Source organism: Heptranchias perlo, chromosome 13 (genome assembly GCF_035084215.1).
Source record: "Heptranchias perlo isolate sHepPer1 chromosome 13, sHepPer1.hap1, whole genome shotgun sequence".
NCBI classification, from domain to species: Eukaryota; Metazoa; Chordata; class Chondrichthyes; order Hexanchiformes; family Hexanchidae; genus Heptranchias; species Heptranchias perlo.
In genome coordinates this window covers 1,842,175-1,868,675 of record NC_090337.1, presented here as the reverse complement: position 1 = coordinate 1,868,675, position 26,501 = coordinate 1,842,175, and the positions used below count along the sequence as shown (strand labels likewise).

The following is a 26,501-nucleotide window of genomic DNA, read 5'->3' as shown; positions in this document are numbered from 1 at the left end:
GGCAGATTACAAGGTCATTTTCGAAACGCAAAAAGCAAGTTGATTGGTTTGTTGAAACCACTGCAAAGACCATAGAATCATGGAATCATCGACATTTATGGCACAGAAGGAGGCCATTCGGCCCATCGTGCCTGTGCTGGCCAAAAAAGAGCCATCCAGCCGAATCCCACTTTCAGGGTCCTAGTCCATGGCCTTGTAGGTTACGGCACTTCAATTGCACATCCAGGTACCAACCGTTTATCCAGTGATACAGATTGAAGGAGGGAAGGCGAACAATTTAGATTTAACCACTTCACAGAGAAGGTGGTGGGTGTGTGGAACAGACTGGAGACAGCTGGTGCCAGCAAATTAAGGAGAGAACCTGGCAGAGACGGGTATGAGGGAGAGATTAGTTTACAGGATTTTTCAAGCCATGGGACCAACCGAAATATAAAGATAGGAGGAGAGCCCATTAAACTCATCCTTCCACTGTAACGGGCACGGGGCAGTGCCACTGAGCCGAGGCTCACACATCACTCCTAAACTTGTCTTTTCCCAGTTGGTAATTGACCGCTTATCCTGAAGTCATGGTTAAGCTTAAGTAATACTCAAAATTAACCTTTTCTGTTCCACTTAAAATCTCTGTCAAATTTCAGGATTTCCGACTATTTTGTCAGGGAAGAATCTTGGTATTAGGTTGTGTGGCATATTAAAGAGTACGAGGAGTGAGGGGGAGAGTGGGATTAGACTGGGTGGGATATTAAAGGGTACGGGGAGTGAGGGGGAGAGTGGGATTAGACTGGGTGGGATATTAAAGGGTACGGGGAGTGAGGGGGAGAGTGGGATTAGACTGGGTGGGATATTAAAGGGTACGGGGAGTGAGGGGGAGAGTGGGATTAGACTGGGTGGGATATTAAAGGGTACGGGGAGTGAGGGGGAGAGTGGGATTAGACTGGGTGGGATATTAAAGGGTACGGGGAGTGAGGGGGAGAGTGGGATTAGACTGGGTGGGATATTAAAGGGTATGGGGAGTGAGGGGGAGAGTGGGATTAGACTGGGTGGGATATTAAAGGGTACGGGGAGTGAGGGGGAGAGTGGGATTAGACTGGGTGGGATATTAAAGGGTATGGGGATTGAGGGGGAGAGTGGGATTAGACTGGGTGGGATATTAAAGGGTACGGGGAGTGAGGGGGAGAGTGGGATTAGACTGGGTGGGATATTAAAGGGTACGGGGAGTGAGGGGGAGAGTGGGATTAGACTGGGTGGGATATTAAAGGGTACGGGGAGTGAGGGGGAGAGTGGGATTAGACTGGGTGGGATATTAAAGGGTACGGGGAGTGAGGGGGAGAGTGGGATTAGACTGGGTGGGATATTAAAGGGTACCGGGAGTGAGGGGGAGAGTGGGATTAGACTGGGTGGGATATTAAAGGGTACGGGGAGTGAGGGGGAGAGTGGGATTAGACTGGGTGAGATATTAAAGGGTACGGGGAGTGAGGGGGAGAGTGGGATTAGACTGGGTGGGATATTAAAGGGTACCGGGAGTGAGGGGGAGAGTGGGATTAGACTGGGTGGGATATTAAAGGGTACGGGGAGTGAGGGGAGAGTGGGATTAGACTGGGTGGGATATTAAAGGGTACGGGGAGTGAGGGGAGAGGGGGATTAGACTGGGTGGGATATTAAAGGGTACGGGGAGTGAGGGGAGAGTGGGATTAGACCGGGTGGGATATTAAAGGGTATGGGGAGTGAGGGGGAGAGTGGGATTAAACTGGGTGGGATATTAAAGGGTACGGGGAGTGAGGGGGAGAGTGGGATTAGACTGGGTGGGATATTAAAGGGTACGAGGAGTGAGGGGAGAGTGGGATTAGACTGGGTGGGATATTAAAGGGTACGAGGAGTGAGGGGGGAGTGGGATTAGACTGGGTGGGATATTAAAGGGTACGAGGAGTGAGGGGAGAGTGGGATTAGACTGGGTGGGATATTAAAGGGGACGGGGAGTGAGGGGGAGAGTGGGATTAGACTGGGTGGGATATTAAAGGGTGCGGGGAGTGAGGGGGAGAGTGGGATTAGACTGGGTGGGATATTAAAGGGTACGAGGAGTGAGGGGAGAGTGGGATTAGACTGGGTGGGATATTAAAGGGTACGAGGAGTGAGGGGAGAGTGGGATTAGACTGGGTGGGATATTAAAGGGGACGGGGAGTGAGGGGGAGAGTGGGATTAGACTGGGTGGGATATTAAAGGGTGCGGGGAGTGAGGGGGAGAGTGGGATTAGACTGGGTGGGATATTAAAGGGTACGGGGAGTGAGGGGGAGAGTGGGATTAGACTGGGTGGGATATTAAAGGGTACGGGGAGTGAGGGGGAGAGTGGGATTAGACTGGGTGGGATATTAAAGGGTACGGGGAGTGAGGGGGAGAGTGGGATTAGACTGGGTGGGATATTAAAGGGTACGGGGAGTGAGGGGAGAGTGGGATTAGACTGGGTGGGATATTAAAGGGTACGGGGAGTGAGGGGGGAGAGTGGGATTAGACTGGGTGGGATATTAAAGGGTACGGGGAGTGAGGGGGAGAGTGGGATTAGACTGGGTGGGATATTAAAGGGTACGAGGAGTGAGGGGGAGAGTGGGATTAGACTGGGTGGGATATTAAAGGGTACGGGGAGTGAGGGGGAGAGTGGGATTAGACTGGGTGGGATATTAAAGGGTACGAGGAGTGAGGGGAGAGTGGGATTAGACTGGGTGGGATATTAAAGGGTACGAGGAGTGAGGGGAGAGTGGGATTAGACTGGGTGGGATATTAAAGGGGACGGGGAGTGAGGGGGAGAGTGGGATTAGACTGGGTGGGATATTAAAGGGTGCGGGGAGTGAGGGGGAGAGTGGGATTAGACTGGGTGGGATATTAAAGGGGACGGGGAGTGAGGGGGAGAGTGGGATTAGACTGGGTGGGATATTAAAGGGTACGGGGAGTGAGGGGGAGAGTGGGATTAGACTGGGTGGGATATTAAAGGGTATGGGGAGTGAGGGGGAGAGTGGGATTAGACTGGGTGGGATATTAAAGGGTACGGGGAGTGAGGGGGAGAGTGGGATTAGACTGGGTGGGATATTAAAGAGTACGAGGAGTGAGGGGGAGAGTGGGATTAGACTGGGTGGGATATTAAAGGGTACGGGGAGTGAGGGGGAGAGTGGGATTAGACTGGGTGGGATATTAAAGGGTATGGGGAGTGAGTGGGAGAGTGGGATTAGACTGGGTGGGATATTAAAGGGTACGGGGAGTGAGTGGGAGAGTGGGATTAGACTGGGTGGGATATTAAAGGGTACGGGGAGTGAGGGGGAGAGTGGGATTAGACTGGGTGGGATATTAAAGGGTACGGGGAGTGAGGGGGAGAGTGGGATTAGACTGGGTGGGATATTAAAGGGTACGGGGAGTGAGGGGGAAAGTGGGATTTGACTGGGTGGGATATTAAAGGGTACGGGGAGTGAGGGGGAGAGTGGGATTAGACTGGGTGGGATATTAAAGGGTACGGGGAGTGAGGGGGAGAGTGGGATTAGACTGGGTGGGATATTAAAGGGTACGGGGAGTGAGGGGGAGAGTGGGATTAGACTGGGTGGGATATTAAAGGGTACGGGGAGTGAGGGGGAGAGTGGGATTAGACTGGGTGGGATATTAATGGGTACGGGGAGTGAGTGGGAGAGTGGTCTTGTTTCTGTACATTCCATGGGACGTATTATCAGATAAATGGGGAAACAATACTTTCGGTCTGGCACTATATCAGAGTTGTGTCATTCCCTCACCAACAATGTTGATTATGCAAATCAAATTATTCTGTAATTTGTTTTACAGGGAGAACCATCTAAAGATGAGGCACACTGTGTATATCTGGGAACAAGGCAACACATCGTACGCAAAGTATCCACTGCAAAATTAACAGTTTTGATTCAGGAATTCCAGCTGGTTTTCGAACTTCCAAACTACCTGCATGTCTGTTCTGTCTCCACATTGGCTTAGCGATGTTTCAGTCAATTGGGTTTTATCATCAACCCTTGAAACCTCGTGCAGTGAAATCAAAGTGATATTTTCAGACTGCAAACAACACTGTCATTTCATAGAATCATAGAAAATTTACGGCACAGAAGGAGGCCATTCGGCCCATCGTGTCTGCACCGGCCGAAAATGAGCCACCCCACACTTGGTCCGTAGCCCTGTCGGTTACGGCACTTCAAGTGCACATCCAAGTACTTTTTAAATGAGTTGAGGGTGAATTCCAGACCCCACCACCCTCAGGGTGAAAAAACTTTTCCTCAACTCCCCTCTAATCCTTCTACCAATTACTTTAAATCTATGCCCCCTGGTCACTGACCCCTCTGCTAAGGGAAATAGGTCCTTCCTATCCACTCTATCTCGGCCCTTCATAATTTTATTTACCTCAATTAAATCTCCCCTCATCCTCCTCTGTTCCAAGAAAAACAACCCCAGCCTATCCAATCTTTTCTCATAGCTAAAATTCTCCAGTCCTGGCAACATCCTCATAAATCTCCCCTGTACCCTCTCGAGTGCAATTACATCCTTCCTGTAATGTGGTGACCAGAACTGTACACAGTACTCAAGCTGTGGCCTAACCAGTGTTTTATACAGTTCCAGCATAATCTCCCTCTTATATGCTATGCCTCGGCTAATAGAGGAAAGTATCCCGTATGCCTTTTTAACCACCTTATCTACCTGTCCTGCTACCTTCAGGGATCTGTGGACATGCACTCCAAGGTCCCTCACTTCCTCTGCACCTCTCAGTATCCTCCCATTTATTGTGTATTCCCTTGCCATGTTTGCCCTCCCCAAATGCATTACTTCACATTTCTCTGGATTGAATTCCATTTGCCACTTTTCTGCCCACCTGACCAGTCCATTGATATCTCCCTGCAGTCTACAGCTTTCCTCCTCACTATCAACCACACGGCCAATTTTTGTATCATCTGCAAACTTCTTGATCAAGCCCCCCACATTCAAGTCCAAATAATTGATATATATCACAAAAAGCAAGGGCCCAAGTACTGAGCCCTGCGGGACCCCACTGGAAACAGCCTTCCAGTCACAAAAATACCCGTCAACCATTACCCTTTGCTTCCTGCCACTGAACCAATTTTGGATCCAACTAGCCACTTTCCCTTGAATCCCATGGGCTTTTACTTTTTTGACTAGAATACCATGTGGGGCCTTGTCAAAAGCCTTGCTAAAATCCATGTACAGTACATCAAACACACTACCCTCAGCACCCTCCTAATTTGATCAGGGCTTTGTGTGCCTGTCAAGTATTAGCCTTTTTTCTAATCTCACAACTCTGCCTGTTGAAGGCCATTATTTTTGAAGACTTGTACTGCTGCTAGATAGACACTCTTACTGAAAACAGAGTGTTCTTTCACCAGTCGCCAGTCACAGATTGCAGTTGGGTTATCACATCTGCGAGAACAGCCATGAGGTAATAGCTAGACATTTCAAAATGTCCTGTGGATTCCTGAGATCCTGCAATCTTTGCTGAATCTGGGTGAGTGGCAGTCTCACCATTCATATCCCTGCATGTTCGGTAATGTAACCCCAATCCCCATGTTACACACCAGTTCCCAGCCTGGCAGAGGACATCCTCAACACCCGCAGATCTGAGCAGCCTTGTGGTTGCATCCCGCACGCTGGTGTCAGCCTTGGCTCAGTGGCTATCTCTCTCGCCTCTGAGTCAGGAATTCGAGGGTTCGAGCCCCACTCCAGAGACTTGAGTGCATAATCTAGGCCGACACTCCCAGTGCAGTACTGAGGGAGTGCTGCACTGTCGGAGATACTGTCTTTCAGATGAAACGTTAAACTGAGGCCCCGTCTGCCCTCTCAGGTGGATGTAAAAGATCCCATGGCCACCATTGAAGAAGAGCAGCGGAGTTCTCCCCGGTGACCTGGCCAATATTTATCCCTCGACCAACATCACTAAAACAGATTTTCTGGTCATTATCTCATTGCTGTTTGTGGGATCTTGCTGTGCGCAGATTGGCTGCCACGTTTCCCCACGTTACAACAGAGGTAACAGTTCAAAAGTACTTCATTGGCTTTTTGATGTCTTGAAGTCATGAAAGGCACTATATAAATGCAAGATCTTTCTTCATCACCATCCAATGACCCCTCCTGAGAATATACGTATGTGGGGCATTACATTCGGCTAAAACTCCATTTGCTATCTGGGTGCACACCTCAAGACTGGCCAGCGGTTCAAGATGGCGGCCCACCCCCATCTTCTCAGGGTTGGGCAATAAATGCTGGCCTTGCCACCGATGGCCACATCCCGAGAATGAATTCAAAAAAGCTTGGCTGAGGTACCGGAGGGAGGCGGGCACCCACAGAACCTGGAACCCTATCACCCACATGGCGAGGAGGGGAGAGTGTGGAGGGGGAGTGTGGAGGGGAGAGTGTGGAGGGGGGAGTGTGGAGGGGAGAGTGTGGAGGGGGAGTGTGGAGGGGAGAGTGTGGAGGGGGAGTGTGGAGGGGAGAGTGTGGAGGGGGAGTGTGGAGGGGAGAGTGTGGAGGGGGAGTGTGGAGGGGAGAGTGTGGAGGGGGAGTGTGGAGGGGGGAGTGTGGAGGGGGAGTGTGGAGGGGGGAGTGTGGAGGGGGGAGTGTGGAGGGGGGAGTTTGGAGGGGGGGGTTAGGAGGGGGGAGTGTGGAGGGGAGAGTGTGGGGGGGGGATGTGGAAGGGGAGAGTGTGGAGGGGGGAGTGTGGAGGGGGGGGTGTGGAGGGGGAGGTTAGGAGGGGAAAGTGTGGAGGGGGGAGTGTGGAGGGGGGAGTGTGGAGGGGGGGGTGTGGAGGGGGGGGTGTGGAGGGGGGGGTTAGGAGGGGGGGGTTAGGAGGGGCACACTTTCCAACCCATCTAACAAAAAACCAGGAGCTGCGAGTCCCTCAGCGCAGACACACTGGACTGAGAACAGGGAGGGTAGGGGGGAGAAACAGAGGGCAATAAAGGGGTACATGGCACTAGGCTGGGCCTAGTGGGGGAGAAGAGAGAAATGGGGAGGGGGAGGTGGAGAGCATCGGAAGGGGGAGACGAGGAGGGGAAGGGGCAGAGAGTGGAGATGGGGGGTAACGGTGAAGGGGGAATGGGTGGCACTAGGCCTGGGCCAATTTTCCTCTCATTGTGCTGGCGGCGCTGTAACGGACCACGGCCCATTTCTAATGGCGGGGGGGGGGGGGGGGGGGAGTGGGCAGGTTTTCAGTTGAGGGTGGGGGTTGGTGCCGTGCTCTGGGTGAGGGGCTGGCAGAGACACAAGTTTGTGTGTGTGGGGCGAGGGGGAATTTGTTTCTTATGATGGGGGGGGGGGGCGGTGAGTTACTGATCACGGGGGTGGGAGCAGGAAATGGTCCAGATTTGTTCCAAACGTTAGGGAATGGGGAGGCCTGAGTGTATGCTCAGTGAGGGGGGGAGTTAGTCCCGGTTTGTTTACAGTCAGACTGGGAGTGGGGAAAGGACAAGTTTGCCCTCAGTGGAGGGGGGGAGGGGGAGGTGGAAACAAGCTGATCCATTGAGGTTGAGGGCTAGGTTTGCCCCGAGTGAGGACAGCAGGATCTCTGCCCTCAGCAGCGGGTGAGGGGTTTGGTGGCCAGATTTCTCTCAGTGTGGGGGGGGGGGTGGTTTGCGGTGATTCTGTTCTGTGGGGAGGGGGTGTCGTTAGACAACTCAGTGTGGGCGGATTGTGTACCCATTTCTCAGTGTGGGCGGATTGTGTACCCATTTCTCAGTGTGGACGGATTGTGTACCCATTTCTCAGTGTGGGCGGATTGTGTACCCATTTCTCAGTGTGGGTGGATTGTGTACCCATTTCTCAGTGTGGACGGATTGTGTACCCATTTCTCAGTGTGGGCGGATTGTGTACCCATTTCTCAGTGTGGACGGATTGTGTACCCATTTCTCAGTGTGGACGGATTGTGTACCCATTTCTCAGTGTGGACGGATTGTGTACCCATTTCTCAGTGTGGGCGGATTGTGTACCCATTTCTCAGTGTGGGCGGATTGTGTACCCATTTCTCAGTGTGGGCAGATTGTGTACCCATTTCTCAGTGTGGACGGATTGTGTACCCATTTCTCAGTGTGGGTGGATTGTGTACCCATTTCTCAGTGTGGGCGGATTGTGTACCCATTTCTCAGTGTGGGTGGATTGTGTACCCATTTCTCAGTGTGGGCAGATTGTGTACCCATTTCTCAGTGTGGGCGGATTGTGTACCCATTTCTCAGTGTGGGCGGATTGTGTACCCATTTCTCAGTGTGGGCGGATTGTGTACCCATTTCTCAGTGTGGGCAGATTGTGTACCCATTTCTCAGTGTGGGTGGATTGTGTACCCATTTCTCAGTGTGGGCGGATTGTGTACCCATTTCTCAGTGTGGGCGGATTGTGTACCCATTTCTCAGTGTGGGCAGATTGTGTACCCATTTCTCAGTATGGGTGGATTGTGTACACATTTCTCAGCGTGGACGGATTGTGTACCCATTTCTCAGTGTGGGTGGATTGTGTACCCATTTCTCAGTGTGGGTGGATTGTGTACCCATTTCTCAGTATGGACGGATTGTGTACCCATTTCTCAGTATGGACGGATTGTGTACCCATTTCTCAGTGTGGGTGGATTGTGTACACATTTCTCAGTGTGGGTGGATTGTGTACCCATTTCTCAGTGTGGGTGGATTGTGTACCCATTTCTCAGTGTGGGCAGATTGTGTACCCATTTCTCAGTATGGGCAGATTGTGTACACATTTCTCAGTGTGGGCAGATTGTGTACCCATTTCTCAGTGTGGGTGGATTGTGTACACATTTTTCAGTATGGACGGATTGTGTACCCATTTCTCAGTGTGGGCGGATTGTGTACCCATTTCTCAGTGTGGACGGATTGTGTACCCGTTTCTCAGTGTGGGTGGATTGTGTACCCATTTCTCAGTGTGGACGGATTGTGTACCCATTTCTCAGTGTGGGCGGATTGTGTACCCATTTCTCAGTGTGGGCGGATTGTGTACCCATTTCTCAGTGTGGACGGATTGTGTACCCGTTTCTCAGTGTGGGTGGATTGTGTACCCGTTTCTCAGTGTGGGTGGATTGTGTACCCATTTCTCAGTGTGGACGGATTGTGTACCCATTTCTCAGTGTGGACGGATTGTGTACCCATTTCTCAGTGTGGACGGATTGTGTACCCGTTTCTCAGTGTGGGCGGATTGTGTACCCATTTCTCAGTGTGGGCAGATTGTGTACCCGTTTCTCAGTGTGGGCGGATTGTGTACCCGTTTCTCAGTGTGGGCGGATTGTGTACCCGTTTCTCAGTGCGGGCGGATTGTGTACCCGTTTCTCAGTGCGGGCGGATTGTGTACCCGTTTCTCAGTGCGGGTGGATTGTGTACCCATTTCTCAGTGTGGGCGGATTGTGTACCCATTTCTCAGTGTGGGCGGATTGTGTACCCATTTCTCAGTGTGGGCGGATTGTGTACCCATTTCTCAGTGCGGGTGGATTGTGTACCCATTTCTCAGTGCGGGTGGATTGTGTACCCATTTCTCAGTGCGGGTGGATTGTGTACCCGTTTCTCAGTGCGGGTGGATTGTGTACCCATTTCTCAGTGCGGGTGCGGCTGTGGCCCATTTGGGGGAGTGGGAACGTTCGGGTGTTTGTTTTCTGCTCGATGAGTGGAGGTTGATGCTCAGTTTGGGGATGGGGGGTTGATGACAGGGTTTCTCCCATGGCAGGGGTGATTTCTGCCTATTTGTCTGGCAGTGAGGCAGGTTTCAGCACGGGGAGGAGGAGATGGACCGTGATTTCTAGTCACTCTTTATTTCGGTTCAGTCCAGGAGATGGTTGGGTGCAGGGTGTGGAGAGGGTGATGTGATTTGCTCAGTGATGGGGGAGTTCCCTAATTCTGCTCTCCCTTTCCTTCCCATTCTGTGCCTGGGTCCGTGCACTTATTCCCCGAGTCACTGCTCGCGCTGGGGTGCGTTAATATTAATATTGTGAAGACTTCCTGCGGCCTCTCGGGATTGACCTCTGCCCAGTGCAGTCTGGGGGTGGGTGGCTGCCCTGTGTGTTCGGTGGGAGTCGGGGAATGATTTGTGGTCAGTGGGGATAAATCGCAGGTTTACCCTTTTCCGCTTTAGTACATTTAATGCTTTCCCTCGCACTCTACGGTTTTTCTATCCTTGGCACCGTTCTCAGTTCCACAGATCTGGCACTGTTCAGCCGAGCGGACATTTTTAGTACATCCACCAATCGCCTTTAAAAAGACAGGAACTCTTACACCGACTATATATTGATGCCAATGGGAAAGATGCTGAATTCTGGCCGCTGTGCGTTTCGTACGGCTTCCTGGCAGAGCACACGTGAGCTCTTTTGTTGAAATGACTAACCTGGCGAGTGGTGTGGTCCTGCGGGAACCTGCAGTAATGTCCAAAAGAAAAAATTCCATGGCTCTGGGGAAAGAGCAGGGGAGTTGGGACTAATCGGATCGCACTTTCAAAGAGCCGCACAGGCACGATGGGATGAATGGCCTCCTTCTGTGCCGTAAGATTCCATGATTCTGTTTGAAGCTGTCACGTAACGTTGGATGCTGCCCCGTTGTGATCAGTCTGTCACGTAATGTTACGGCGACTGTGCCACCTACAGGTGCAGAATCCTTGGAATCCTTAAACCACTCACTGTTCTTGATGTATAATATATAATTCTACACCTATAACAAAGTGAGGTGGCCCAATTTGCCTCGATTCATTCAGCGCATTTCTGTTTTGAGACGCACTCGCCCTCTTTATGAGCAAATAGTAACACACTGCACAGGATGACCAAATGTTGCAGTTCAGTAACAGGTTTACAGCTCCATTGTGCGTCGCTCTGATATAGAAACTGCTTCACAGCAACGCAAAGTGCGCGGTGACACGCACTCGGATGTGTGCATAGTAAGTCTATCCTCAATAATTCAATATCCCAGAGACCTCTCAAAATAAATATCCTTGGAATCCACAAAAATTCCCCCAGCGCCTCTGCTCAAGGTTACAAACATGCGAGGAATTTTTAAAAAGAATGATGGTGTCTGATTTTAGTTCCATCCTCACATCTGTATATCTCTGGACAGCAGCAATACATCAGAGGAGCTTTGATTCCCAAGCCAGGATCATATACCATGGCATAAGGCTCTGACTCAGACAGGCCTGCTTTGGGTCGAACACCTTCAAACTCGGCTTGCTTTGGTTCTCGAACACAATTACTTCCAGAAATTAAAATAAAGGCTGTTTTTTTAAAAAAAGCAGATGGGATCCTGGGCTTTATAAACAGAAGCTTGGAGGACAAAAGCAAGGAAGTTGTGCTAAACCTTTATAAAACACTGGTTAGGCCTCAGCTGGAGTATTGTGTCCAATTCTGGGCACCGCACTTTAGGAAGGATGTCAAGGTCTTGGAGAGGGTGCAGAGGAGATTCACTAGAATGGTACCAGGGATGAGGGACTTCAGTTATGTGGAGAGACTGGAGAAGCTGGGATTGTTCTCCTTAGAACAGAGAAGGTTAAGGGGAGATTTAATAGAGGTGTTCAAAATTATGAGGGGTTTTTATAGAATAGATTGGGAGACACTGTTTCCCAGTGGCAGAAGGGTCAGTTACCAGAGGACACAGATTTAAGGTGATCAGCAAAAGAACCAGAGGCGACATGAGGAAACATTTTTTTACGCAGCGAGTTGTTAAGATCTGGAATGTGCTGCCTGAAAGGGCGGTGGAAGCAGATTCAATAATAACTTTCAAAAGGGAATTAGATAAATACTTGAAGGGAAAAAATTTCCAGGGCTATGAGGAAAGAGCAGGGGAGTGGGACTAATTGGATAGCTCTTTCAAAGAGCCGGCACAGGCACGATGGGCTGAATGGCCTCCTTCTGTGATGTAAGATTCCACGATTCTATGAAAGGGTCACCATAAACTGGCAGACACACTCACAAAGGAAGGCCAGGTGTGTAAACAGCGCAGTCAAAATAGGAGTGTTCAAATTATTTCAGGCCGTTACCTTTCAACTGCCAAACAAAACAGCTCCTGTCCACATCCAAGACTTTGCGACTTTGCCAAACTCAAGGACTTCAATCTCATTATGTTACTCTTCTTAACTTGGAAGGGTGTGTCCCAGTGTCTGGGGACGAGCTGTACGATTGGTCTCTGGCCAACCCTAACTGCTCTGTCCCCTGCTCTTTTATTTTTGAGGAAACAAAATGAAACGCCCAAAGGCCTTAGTGATTGCAAGTCAAGCTCCTATTAATTTGCCCCCTCCCTCAATTCCCTCTCCCCTACTCCCAAAAAACCCAGCTCTCATAGAAGCAGGACAAGCCTGGCCTTCTTGGGCTTTACCCTGCCTGGTGAGGGCAGCGTGAGAGATAGCCCCTGTTCACGTTCCTTAGTCCAGCTGAAACCAACATCCAAGAGTTGAGGAAACCTTTAAAAGAATCCTTTCATCTGCAGTGAGGATCCTGGGCAAACAGAGCCCCCCACAGTGAAGGAGACAAGATGTCCCAGATTGCAGACAGTTCTTGCTTTATGTCAAGGCAGGAAGAAGAGACTTTGGTTTAATGCCACATCCGAAGGATGGCAGCGCCTGGGAAGACTCCTCTACTGTGACATTGTCCATTCCCCTCACCAGCCATTCCACATCCAGCCTCTCTTGAGTGAGGTTGCGAAATTTAATGCGAAATTAGGGCAGATTTCTGTTGTGGGCCCAGGAACTGAGTAAGGACGGCCAACCTCACTTCACATGAAGGAAATGCTGATAGGGTTAGATGAAGTCGGGAGGGAGGAGCCTTGTGTGGAGCATAAACACCAACATGGACCTGTTGGGCCGAATGGCCTGTTTCAGTCCTGTACACTCTAAGCAATTCTACATAAAATGGGGCTGCCGATTCGCTACTGCCGGTTTCATGTTCCCCTAAGACCAATTTGACGCCTATTGAGTAACTGGATGAGATCATTTGAACTCCAGACTGTTCACTCTCACCCGACTAACCCACGCACTGATTTACTAGGTGTGAACACCTTGCTGTACAGTTAATTGCCTTCTACATAGTGCAGGGCTTCAGTGAGCAAAGTGACCATAAACTCACAAACTACTCCTGCTCCTAGAAAATAGGAGCAGGAGTAGGCCATTCGGCCCTTCGAGCCTGCTCCACCATTCAATCAGATCATGGCTGATCCTCTATCTCAATACCATATTCCCGTTCTCTCCCCATACCCCTTGATGCCTTTTGTGTCTAGAAATCTATCCAGCTCCTTCTTAAATATATTCAGTGACTTGGCCTCCACAGCCTTCTGTAATAGAGAATTCCACAGGTTCACCACCCTCTGAGTGAAGAAATTTCTCCTCCTCTCAGTCCTAAATGTCCTACCCCATATCCTGAGGCTGTGACCCCTCGTTCTGGACCCCCCAGCCAGGGGAAACATCCTCCCTGCATCCAGTCTGTCTCGCCCTGTCAGAATTTTATATGTTTCAATGAGATCCCCTCTCATTCTTCTAAACTCGAGTGAATACAGGCCGAGTCGACCCAATCTCTCCTCATACAACAGTCCTGCCATCCCAGGAATCAGTCTGGTGAACCTTCGCTGCACTCCCTCCATGGCAAGTATATCCTTTCTTAGGTAAGGACACCAAAACTGCACACAATACTCCAGGTGTGGTCTCACCAAGGCCCTGTATAAATGCAGTAAGACATCCTTGCTCCTGTACTCAAATCCTCTTGCAATGAAGGCCAACATACCATTTGCCTTCCGAACTGCTTGCTGCACCTGCATGTTTGCTTTCAGTGACTGGTGTACAAGGACACCCAGGTCCCTTTGTACATCAACATTCCCCGATCGATCACCATTTAAATAATACTCTGCCTTTCTGTTTTTCCTTCCGAAGTGGATAACTTCACATTTATCCACATTATACTGCATCTGCCATGTATTTGCCCACTCACTCAACTTGTCTAAATCGCCTTGAAGCCTCTTTGCATCCTCCTCACAACTCACGATCCCACCTAGTTTTGTGTCGTCAGCAAACTTGGAAATATTACATTTGGTTCCCTCATCCAAATCATTGATATATATTGTGAATAGCTGGGGCCCAAGCACTGATCCCTGCGGTACCCCACTAGTCACCGCCTGCCACCCCGAAAAAGACCCATTTATTCCTACTCTCTGTTTCCTGTCTGTTAACCAATTCTCAATCCATGCCAGTATATTCCCCCCAATCCCATGTGCTTTAATTTTGCACACTAACCTCTTATGTGGGACTTTATCAAAGGCCTTCTGAAAGTCCAAATAAACCACATCCACTGGTTCTCCCTTATCTATTCTACCAGTTACATCCTCAAAGAATGGAGTAAAACTAATAACTCGACCACTGTGGTCTCGACTCCTCACTCTGTTTACAAACATCTGATTTGGTTTTAAACATTGCCGTAACAGGTTCTGGCAATCGAGTGAGCCAATCACTGGGAGTCAAATGGAAAATGCAACTACCATGTCCATGCATTGACCTCATGAGGCCCATTGGCCAGACCAACGTAAACTCTTCCCCTTGGCAGGATCATCTTACGGGAAAGTCTGGAGGTATGGAGAGAGGTATGTACCCAATCAGTGACAGCATCAATTCCTCTTAAGCGGGCTCTGGTAAGGATTGAGATACAGCCTGAGTTCTCCTGCAGTGATATACATCAGATATCAGGCCTGAGGCAGCAACAGTTCAACTTGCTGCGACCTTGTATGTTCACAAAGTGCGACTGGTGATCTGATGCTCTCCAGAAAAGACAATGGGCCGGATTTTGCTGTAAAAATAACGGCAAGGCTAACAGGCCTCACTGTTATTCCTGTGCAACTTCCAGTGAGTGCACATGCGGAGTTAATGGTGGAAATCCGGAAGTTGCTGTACCAGATGCCCTGCTTCTCCATCAGCTGCACAAGAACGACATCTCGCCGGCTGACTCTCCGTTCAAATGAATGGAACGGTGTGAAGTTCCCGCCCTGACCTGATGGATACGGACCCATCTCACCAGAAAAGGTTATCTCAAGCCCTTTCAGTCTAAACATCCTGTTAACTGTGTGGTGAGTTTACGTAACTGCCAAATAATCTCTCTGGCACTGAAAATTAACTATTACAAGCATGGAGTCTCATTCCTTCAGATTTTAATTATTGTTGGACTTATATAAAACAAATTTAAGAAAATTTTATTTTTAAACTTTTCTTTATGTTCCTTTTTTCTCTCTCTCTTCATTCAATCATTCTTACTCTCTCTTTATTTCACTTTCTGTACCTGATTTTACAGTGAATTCACTCTTCTAACTCACACTTCCTGGTTCAGACTCTGCGCTGTGATTAACAATGCTTCAATCTGATTGGTTAAGGGGATACACAGCTGCTTGCCCTGTTCACACAAGTCCCAGATGTTCTGCAGAGGGGGACAGAGGGAGAGGGAGGGGAAGAGAGGGAGAGGGAGAGGGAGAGAGGGAGAGAGGGAGAACATAAGAACATAAGATAAGAACATAAGAAATAGGAGCAGGAGTAGGCCACATTGCCCCTCGAGCCTGCTCCTCCATTCAATAAGATCATGGCTGATTTTTGACCTCAACTCCACTTTCCTATTAACGAATATTGAATCGGGGACAGGGACTCGATAAAATTAATATAAGTAAAGCAACAGTAATGAAGAAAATAATAGCACTAAAGAGTGACAAATTCCCAGGACCAGATGGTTTCCATCCCAGGGTTTTAAAGGAAGTAGGTGAGCACATTGCAGATGCCCTAACTATAATCTTTCAAAGTTCTCTAGATTCAGGAACTGTTCCTCCAGATTGGAAAATTGCACATGTCACTCCACTTTTTAAGAAAGGAGAGAGAGGGAAACCTTACATCTGTTGTGGGGAAAATGCTGGAGTCTATAATTAAGGATAGGGTGACTGAACACCTCGAGAATTTTCAGTTAATCAGAGCGAGCCAGCATTGATTTGTGAAAGGTAGGTCGTGCTTGACAAACCTGACTGAATTTTTTGAAGAGATGACTAAAGTAGTGGACAGGGGAATGTCAATGGATGATATTTATATGGACTTCCAGAAGGCATTTGATAAAGTCCCACATAAGAGACTGTTAGCTAAGATGGAAGCCCATGGAATCGAGGGAAAAGTACGGACTTGGTTAGGAAGTTGGCTGAGCGAAAGGTGACAGAGAGTAGGGATAATGGGAAGGTACTCACATTGGCAGGATGTGACCAGTGGAGTCCCGCAGGGATCTGTCTCGGGGCCTCAATTATTCACAATATTTATTAACGACTTAGATGAAGGCATAGTAAGTCTCATATCTAAGTTTGCCGATGACACAAAGATTGGTGGCATTGTAAGCAGTGTAGATGAAAACATAAAATTAAAAGCGATATTGATAGATTAGGTGAATGGGCAAAACTGTAGCAAATGGAATTCAATGTAGACAAATGTGAGGTCATCCACTTTGGATCAAAAAAGGATAGAACAGGGTACTTTCTAAATGGTAAAAAGTTAAAAACAGTGGATGTCCAAAGGAACTTAGGGGTTCAGGTGCATAGATCATTGAAGTGTCATGAACAGGTGCAGAAAATAATCAATAAGGCTAATGGAATGCTGGCCTTTATATCTAGAGGACTAGAGTACAAGGGGGCAGAAGTTATGCTGCAGCTATACAAAACCCTGGTTAGACCACACCTGGAGTACTGTGAGCAGTTCTGGGCACCGCACCTTCGGAAGGACATATTGGCCTTGGAGGGAGTGCAGCGTAGGTTTACTAGAATGATACCCGGACTTCAAGGGTTAAGTTACGAGGAGAGATTTCACAAATTGGGGTTGTATTCTCTAGAGTTTAGAACGTTAAGGGGTGATCTGATCGAAGTTTATAAGATATTAAGGGGAACGGATAGGGTGGATAGAGAGAAACTATTTCCGCTGGTTGGGGATTCTAGGAGTAGGGGGCACAGTCTAAAAATTAGAGCCAGACCTTTCAGGAGCGAGATTAGAAAACATTTCTACACACAAAGGGTGGTAGAAGTTTGGAACTCTCTTCCGCAAACGGCAATTGATACTAGCTCAATTGTTAAATTTAAATGTGAGATAGATGGCTTTTTGGCAACCAAAGGTATTAAGGGATATGGGCCAAAGGCAGGTATATGGAGTTAGATCACAGATCAGCCCTGATCTTATCAAATGGCGGAGCAGGCATGAGGGGACTGAATGGCCTACTCCTGTTCCTATGTTCCTATTATAAAAGATGTGATAACAGAACACTTGGAGGGCATTAATGGGATTGGACAAAATCAGCATGGGTTTATGAAAGTGAAATCATGCTTAACAAATCTACTGGAGTTTTTTGAGGATGTAACTAGTAGAATAGATAGGGGAGAACCAGTGGATGTGGTGTACTTGGATTTTCAGAAGGCTTTTGATAAGGTCCCACACAAGAGGTTAGTGTGCAAAATTAAAGCACATGGGATTGTGGGGAATATACTGGCATGGATTGAGAATTGGTTGACAGACAGGAAACAGAGAGTAGGAATAAACGGGTCTTTTTCTGGGTGGCAGGCAGTGACTAGTGGGGTACCGCAGGGATCAGTGCTTGGGCCCCAGCTGTTCACAATATATATCAATGATTTGGATGAGGGAACGGAATGTAACATTTCCAAGTTTGCAGACGACACAAAGCTGGGGTGGAATGTGAGCTGTGAGGAGGATGCAAAGAGGCTCCAATGTGATTTAGACAAGTTGGGTGAGTGGGCAAGAACATGGCCCCTTAAGCCGGCTCCTCCATTCAATCAAATCATGGCTGATCTTCGACCTCAACTCCACTTTCCCGCCCGATCCCCATATCCCCTGATTCCCCTAGAGTCCAAAAATCTATGCATCTTAGCCTTGAATATATTCAATGACTGAGCATCCACAGCCCTCTGGGGTAGAGAATTCCAAAGATTCACAACCCTCTGAGTGAAGAAATTCCTCCTCATCTCAGTCTTGAATGGCCGACCCCTTATCCTGAGACTATGCCCCCTAGTTCTAGACTCTCCAGCCAGGGGAAATAATCTCTCAGCATCTACCCTGTCAAGCCCCCTCAGAATCTTATATGTTTCAATGAGATCACCTCTCATTCTTCTAAACTCCAGAGAGTATAGGCCCATTCTACTCAATCTCTCCTCATAGGACAACCCTCTCATCCCAGGAATCAATCTTGTGAACCTTTGTTGCACCGCCTCTAAGGCAAGTATATCCTTCCTTAGACAAGGAGACCAAAACCGTACATAGTACTCCAGGTGAGGTCTCACTAAAGCCCTGTACAATTGTAGTAAGACTTCCTTACTCTTGTACTCCAATCCCCTTGCAATAAAGGCCAATGTTCCATTTGCCTTCCTAATTGCTTGCTGTACCTGCATACTAACTTTCTGTGTTTCTTGTATGAGGACACCCAAATCTCTCTGAACACCAACATTTAATAGTTTCTCACCATTTAAAAAATATTCTGTTTTTCTATTCTTCCTACCAAAGTGAATAACCTCACATTTCCCCACATTATACTCCATCTGCCACCTTCTTGCCCACTCACTGAACCTGTCTATATCCCTTTGCAGTCTCTTTGTGTCCTCCTCACAGCTTACTTTCCCACCTAGCTTTGTATCATCAGCAAACTTGGGTACATTGCACTCAGTCCCTTCATCTAAGTCATTAATATAGATTGTAAATAGCTGAGGCCCAAGCACTGATCCTTGTGGCACCCCACTAGTTACAGCCTGCCAACCTGAGAATGACCCGTTTATCCCTACTCTCTGCTTTCTGTCCGTTAACCAATCCTCTATCCCTGCGAATGTATTACCCCCAACCCCATGAGCCCTTACCTTGTGTAAGAGAGAGGGAAGTGGAGAGGGGGAGAGAGGGAGAAAGAGTGAGGGAGGGGGAGAGAGAGTGATAGAGATAGAGAGAGAGAGAGAGGGAGAGGGAGTGGGGGAAGAGAAGGGAGAGGGGAGAGAGGGGGGGAGGGGGAGGAGAGGAGGAGAGAGGGGATGTGGAGAGGGGAGATGGAGGCCGGGTTGTTAATTAACAGTAACTTGTTGTGCAAAACCCCATAGTAAGTCTGTGGCCAAGTGCAAGTATAACGAACGGTGTCTCACAGCAAAATCCGACCCAACAAAACCTTTCTGTTTAATTTCGGAGTCGTTACAAACTTCAATCCAATGAAATGTTAAACTTTAAATAGTTCCTCCCACTGCAGTAATTGTTCCAGTTTTCAATCTGCCTTACTGGGTTATGGGTTAAAGGCAATTCACAAGTACAGGTTCTGCTAAAGTGTCACCTGTCACCCCCATGCTCTGGAATTCCCTCCCTAAACCTCTCTGTCTCTCTCTCCTCCTATAAGATGCTCCTTAAAACCTACCTCTTTGACCGAGCTTTTGGTCACCTGTCCCAATATCTCCTTGGGACGTTTTCCTACGTTAAAGGCATTATATAAATGTAAGTTGTTGCTACTGTCAGAAAATCTCGGCTAAGATATCCTCACCTGGACATCGGAAGTTGCACTTGATTCATAGTGATCGGAGAGAAAGGTCGGTGGAGGTGGGAAACCTCCAGGGGATGTCGGGAACTGGCTGAATCCCTCGACCGGTGGAGGGGGTGCAGGAAATTCACCTAGAGACAGAACAAGGAAATTCAAACATCATTAATCTTAGTTCAACTGGCCAACAAGATAGTGCGTTACAAACAGAATGCAATCCAGAAACTAATAACCCAACACATCAATCACAAACTGCGTAGAAAACAGGAGAGAGTCAGGGAGAGTGAGGGGGAAGGAGGGGAGCATCAGGGAGAGTGAGGGGGAAGGAGGAGAGAGTCAGGGAGAGTGAGGGGGAAGGGGGAGAGAGTCAGGGAGAGTGAGGGGGAAGGAGGGGAGCATCAGGGAGAGTGAGGGGGAAGGAGGAGAGAGTCAGGGAGAGTGAGGGGGAAGGAGGGGAGCATCAGGGAGAGTGAGGGGGAAGGGGGAGAGAGTCAGGGAGAGTGAGGGGGAAGGAGGGGAGCGTCAGGGAGAGTGAGGGGGAAGGAGGAGAGAGTCAGGGAGAGTGAGGGGGAAGGGGGAGAGAGTCAGGGAGAGTGAGGGGGAAGGAGGGGAGCGTCAGGGAGAGTGAGGGGGAAGGAGGAGAGAGTCAGGGAGAGTGAGGGGGAAGGGGAGAGAATCAGGGTGAGTGAGGGGGAAGGGGCAGAGATTTGAGGTGAGTGAGGGGGAAGGGGGAGAGAGTCAAGGTGAGTGTGGGGGAAGGGGAGAGATTTGAGGTGAGGGGGAAGGGGGAGAGAGTCGGGGTGAGTGAGGGGGAAGGGGCAGAGAGTCAGGGTGAGTGAGGGGGAAGGGGGAGAGAGTCGGGGTGAGTGAGGGGGAAGGGGCAGAGAGTCGGGGTGAGTGAGGGGGAAGGGGGGAGAGAGTCGGGGTGAGTGAGGGGGAAGGGGAGAGAGTCGGGGTGAGTGAGGGGGAAGGGGGAGAGAGTTGGGGTGAGTGAACGGGAAGGGAGAGAGTCGGGTCCTGTGTCAGTGAGAGGGACAGAGTTGGCAGTGACCACTGGAACACACAGCCCTTGTGTGATCGCCAGCTCATTACAGAACTACCTGTGTTACTCACAGACAGGACCTCTTTTCTTGTCCAGTGTGGGCCGTGATTCAAAATGGTCAAAAATAAAATGCTCAACTTATCCAGAATTAAAATATCTCCCAGCAAATGGTTTCTGTTAAAATTCAATCTGAAAACTTTAATGTAAGAAGTGACGTTTCTCCAGTCACCTACAGTTTCACGGGGAATAGACAGACGGACTTGTATTTATACAAGCCCTCACCAACTCTCTCAGAATCCTCTCAACACACTCCATGTGTTTTGAATTAGTTTGAAGGTCAGTGAATTATTGTGTGGGCAAATGGCGAAGGATCACTCTGTACATCAAGATCCTAGAAACAGCAAGGATGTGAATGGCCAGTTGAATCTGTTTTTGTTGGTGTTGGTTGAGGCAGGAATGTTGGCCAGGACACTGGGAGAACTCCCTGTTCCTCTTCGATTAATGCCATGGGATCTGACTGAACGGCCAAAACAGGCAGACCTGCAAATCCCGTGTTATTAACAATTCCAGCTTTCGAGCCCAGAAGTAAATTGTCTCCCTTCCCCTCTCCATCACCACCCCCCCCGCAATCTGTCGCCCCGCAAAGGACACAAGACACTCAGAGTCATCCCACTGTTTTCAGCCAAAGGTAGGGTACATAAGAACATAAGAACATAAGAAATTGGAGCAGGAGTAGGCCAATCGGCCCCTCGAGCCTGCTCCGCCATTCAATAAGATCATGGCTGATCTGATCCCAACCACAAATCTAAAGAACACAAGAAGTCGGAGCAGGACCCGACCACATAGCCCCTGGGCCCTCTCCGCCACCCACAGGGCATTGACCGATCCGAACTCAGCTTCATGTCCAATTTCCTGCCCGCTCCCCATAACCCCTAATTCCCTTTACTTCTAGGAAACTGTCTATTTCTGTTTTAAATTTATCTAATGATGTAGCTTCCACAGCTTCCTGGGGCAGCAAATTCCACAGACCTACCACCCTCTGAGTGAAGAAGTTTCTCCTCATCTCAGTTTTGAAAGAGCAGCCCCTTATTCTAAGATTATGCCCCCTAGTTCTAGTTTCACCCATCTTTGGGAACATCCTTACTGCATCCACCCGATCAAGACCCTTCACAATCTTATATGTTTCAATAAGATCGCCTCTCATTCTTCTGAACTCCAATGAGTAGAGTCCCAATCTACTCAACCTCTCCTCATATGTCCGCCCCCTCATCCCCGGGATTAACCGAGTGAACCTTCTTTGTACTGCCTCGAGAGCAAGTATGTCTTTTCTTAAGTATGGAGACCAAAACTGTATGCAGTATTCCAGGTGCGGTCTCACCAATACCTTATATAACTGCAGCAATACCTCCTTGTTTTTATATTCTATCCCCCTAGCAATAAAAGCCAACATTCCGTTGGCTTTCTTGATCACCTGCTGCACCTGCATACCAACTTTTTGATTTTCTTGCACTAGGACCCCCAGATCCCTTTGTACTGCAGTACTTTCCAGTCTCTCGCCATTAAGAAAATAACTTGCTCTCTGATTTTTCCTGCCAAAGTGCATAACCTCACATTTTCCAATATTATATTGCATCTGCCAAATCTCCGCCCACTCACCCAGCCTGTCTATATCCCCTTGCAGGTTTTTTATGTCCTCCTCACTCTCTACTTTCCCTCCCATCTTTGTATCATCTGCAAATTTTGATATGTTGCACTCGGTCCCCTCCTCCAAATCGTTAATATAGATTGTAAAGAGTTGGGGACCCAGCACCGACCCCTGTGGAACACCACTGGTTACTGGTTGCCAGTCCGAAAATGAACCATTTATCCCAACTCTCTGCTTCCTGTTCGATAACCAATCCTCCACCCATGCCAGAATATTACCCCCAATCCCGTGATTTTTTATCTTAAGTAATAATCTTTTATGTGGCACCTTGTCGAATGCCTTCTGGAAGTCTAAATACACTATGTCCACTGGTTCCCCTTTATCCACCCTATACGTTATATCCTCGAAGAACTCAAGCAAATTTGTCAGACATGACTTCCCCTTCATAAAGCCATGCTGACTTTGTCCTATTAAATTATGCTTATCTAAATGTTCCGTTACTGTCTCCTTAATAATAGACTCCAAAATTTTACCCACCACAGATGTTAAGCTAACTGGCCTATAATTTCCAGCCTTCTGCCTACTACCCTTTTTAAATAACGGTGTTACATTAGCAGTTTTCCAATCTGCCGGGACCTCTCCTGAGTCCAGGGAATTTTGGAAAACTATCACCAAAGCATCCACAATCCCTACTGCCACTTCCCTCAAGACCCTAGGATGGAAGCCATCAGGTCCAGGGGATTTATCCGCCTTGAGTCCCATTATTTTACTGAGTACCATCTCCTGAGTGATTTTAATCGTATTTAGCTCCTCCCCCCCGAGAGTCCCCTGTTTGTCCAGTGTTGGGATATTCTTAGTGTCCTCTACTGTAAAGACTGAAACAAAATATTTGTTCAGCATTTTTGCCATCTCCATGTTTCCCACCATTAATTTCCCGGTCTCATCCTCTAAGGGACCTATGTTTGCCTTAGCCACCCTTTTTCTTTTTATATAACTATAGAAACTCTTGCTATCTGTTTTTATATTTTTTGCTAATTTCTTTTCATAATCTAACTTCCCTTTCTTAATCAATCCTTTAGTTACTTTTTGCTGTCTTTTGAAGAATTCCCAATCTTCTATCCTCCCACTAAGTTTGGCTACCTTATATGTCCTTGTTTTTAGTCGGATACTATCCTTGATTTCTTTACTTAGCCACGGATGGCTGTCATTTCTTTTACACCCTTTTTTCCTCAGTGGAATATATTTATTTTGAAAGTTGTAAAATAACTCCCTAAATGAACACCACTGCTCATGTACCGTCTTACCCTTTAATCTATTTTCCCAGTCCACTTTAATCAATTCCGCTCTCATACCATCATAGTCTCCTTTATTCAAGCTCAGTACGCTTGTTTGAGAATCAACCTTCTCACCCTCTAATTGGATATGGAATTCAACCATGTTGTGGTCGCTCGTTCCAAGGGGATCCTTAACTAGGACATTATTAATTAATCCTGACTCATTACACAGGACCAGGTCCAAGGTTGCCTGCCCCCTTGTAGGATCAGTTACATACTGCTCAAGAAATCCATCCCTGATGCACTCAATGAACTCGTCCTCAAGGCTGCTCTGTCCAATTTGATTTGTCCAGTTAATATGATAATTAAAATCCCCCATAATTATGGCTGTTCCCTTATTACATGCCCCGACTATCTCCTGATTAATACTTCTTCCAGCAGAGTTGCAACTATTAGGAGGCCTATATACTATGCCCACTAATGTTTTTTTTCCCTTATTATTCCTTATCTCCACCCAAACTGTTTCATTATCTTGATGCTTTGTCCCAATATCATTTCTCTGTATTACAGTGATTCCTTCCTTTATTAACATAGCCACCCCACCTCCCCTTCCTTCCTGCCTGTCCTTCCTGATTGTTAAATACCCTGGAATATTTAATTCCCAGTCGTTGTCACCCTGCAGCCATGTTTCTGTAATGGCCACAAGATCATACCCATACGTAGTTATTTGTGCCGTTAACTCGTCCATTTTATTACGAATGCTACGTGCATTCAGATAAAGAACTTTCAAATCTGTTTTGTGACGCTTAGTTCCTGCTTTTTCCTTTTTTAACACTTTACCTATTACTCCATACCTTCTGTCCCTTCCTGTTACGCTTTCCTCTCTCTCCCTGCTCAGGTTCCCAACCCCCTGCCACTTTAGTTTAAACCCTCCCCAACAGCACTAGCAAACACTCCTCCTAGGACAGCGGTCCCGGCCCTGCCCAGGTGCAGACCGTCCGGTTTGTACTGGTCCCACCTCCCCCAGAACCGTTTCCAGTGTCCCAGGAATTTGAATCCCTCCCCCTTGCACCATTCCTCTAGCCACGTATTCATTTGAAATATCCTCCTATTTCTACTCTGACTAGCACGTGGCACTGGCAGCAATCCTGAGATTACTACCTTTGAGGTCCTATTTTTTAATTTACCTCCTAACTCCCTATATTCTGCTTTTAGGACCTCATCCCCTTTTTTACCTATATCGTTGGTGCCTATGTGCACCACGACAGCTGGCTGTTCGCCCTCCCCCTCCAAAATGTAGTAGAGGAGAGAACCTTCCAATCATTGCAAGAGCCACTTTGATGAACCAAAATGATCCTAATGACATTCCTCATCTCAACTTGCCATGTGAATCCGGGACCACTTCCTGGAGAGTCCAAAATTCCTTTTGATGAACTGAATTGGCAATTGGTTGGGAGGCAGGAGACTGACAGTAGTGATAGAGGGAATGTTCTCTGATTGGCGAGACGTGACAAGTGGTGTTCCCCAGGGATCTGTACTGGGGTCTCAGCTTCTCACCATGTATGTCAATGACTTGGATGAAGGATTAGAGAGTTGTATCTCCGAGTTTTCAGATGGCACTAGTTTCTCTGCATCTACACTATTGAATCAATTTAAAGACCTTGATTGGATCACAGCTCCAACATTCTGAACTCGAGGGAATACAAACTAATTTGTCCTCATAACGTAACCCCAACTATTGGTGTGTCTGTCCACTCCTTCATCCTTTTTCAGTAATGTCGCCTCTCCCTTTGGCTTGGCTCTGTGAAGTGCCTTGGGACGTTTTTCTACACTAATGGTGCTCCATAAACCCAAGTTGTTCCTGCTTCTTTTGAACATCTCTGTCGATGAAAGAGTTTTTTCCCATGTTTAAACATAGAGTGCGGTAATTAAATACTCCATGGAATACAAAACCTCCTGAGCTGCTGCAAGAGAGGAATCTCCTGTTAATCATAAATATTACAGAGGAACCTAAAGTACACAAAGGCTCGGGGAGTCCGAGCCCAGGGCCCATGGTCACGTGTGACCCTAAAACAGTGGCACTCCAAGTCACCTTCCCCTGTAATATTTATGATTATCTCTCGCAGCAGCTCAGGAGGTCTTGTATTTCATGGAGCATTTAGTTACTGTGCTCTGTATTTAAATGCAGCCCTATTTGCATTTATTTTCTTCGTCACTGGTGTGTGTATATCTCACTGGTATGTGTGTATATCTCAGTAGTGAGTGTGTATATCTCACTGGTGAGTGTGTACATCTCACTGGTATGTGTGCATATCTCACTGATATGAGATGTACACACACACCAGGGTTGAGAGAGGGACCAGAGGCCCGAGACCAGTGGGGAGAGCGGGAGTGGGGGCGAGAGCGGGGAGTGGGGGGCGAGAGCGGGGAGCGGAGGTCGGGGCAGGGTAGGAGAGGAGCGGGGGCGAGAGCGGGGCGTGGGGGGGCAGGGGCAGAGAGCAAGGGGGGCAGGGAGCAGGGGGACAGGGAGGGGGGGCATGGAGTGGGAAGGCAGAGAGCAGGGGGGCGGGGCGGCAGAGAGAGGGGGGACAGGGAGCGGGGGGAACAGGGTTGCAAGGAGCAGAGAGCAGGGGGGCAGGGAACAGGGGGGCAGGGAGTGGGGGGGAGAGACTGGGGGGGGTAAGAGAGTGGGGGGGGGAGAGAGCGGGGTGGGGGATAGGGGGTGGGGGAGCGCGGGGGGGCAGGGAGCGAGGGGGAGCGCGGGGGGGGGGAGAGCAAGGGGGGCAGTGAGCGGGGGGGCAGGGAGCGAGGGGGCAGGGAGCGGGAGGGTCGGGAGCGGGACGGGAGGGTCGGGGGGGGGGGGGAGTGCGGGGGGGGGCCGGGAGCGGGGGGTGCCGGGAGCGGGGGGGGCGAGAGCAGGGGGGGGAGAGAGGGGGGGGCAGGGAGCGGGAGGGTCGGGAGCAGGACAGGAGGGTCGGGAGTCGGGGGGGGGGGGAGGGAGTTGGGGGGGAGGGGAGAGCG

The 26,501-nt window shown here is 48.7% G+C and overlaps 1 protein-coding gene across 17 annotated transcripts in view; it reads right to left on the bottom strand.

Moving 5' to 3' along the window:
- Nucleotides 1-26,501, bottom strand: part of lpp (LIM domain containing preferred translocation partner in lipoma) — a 507,683-nt gene that overhangs the window by 183,033 nt on the left and 298,149 nt on the right. For all 17 annotated transcript variants that reach the window (XR_010965395.1, XR_010965397.1, XR_010965396.1 and 14 more), the window contains one exon: nt 19,526-19,653. Coding sequence is in view for 12 of the 17 variants with exons in the window: in XM_067994826.1 (XP_067850927.1) it covers nt 19,526-19,653 (128 nt within the window). In the remaining 5 variants the exon portion in view is untranslated. The remainder of the gene's footprint in view (nt 1-19,525; nt 19,654-26,501) is intronic.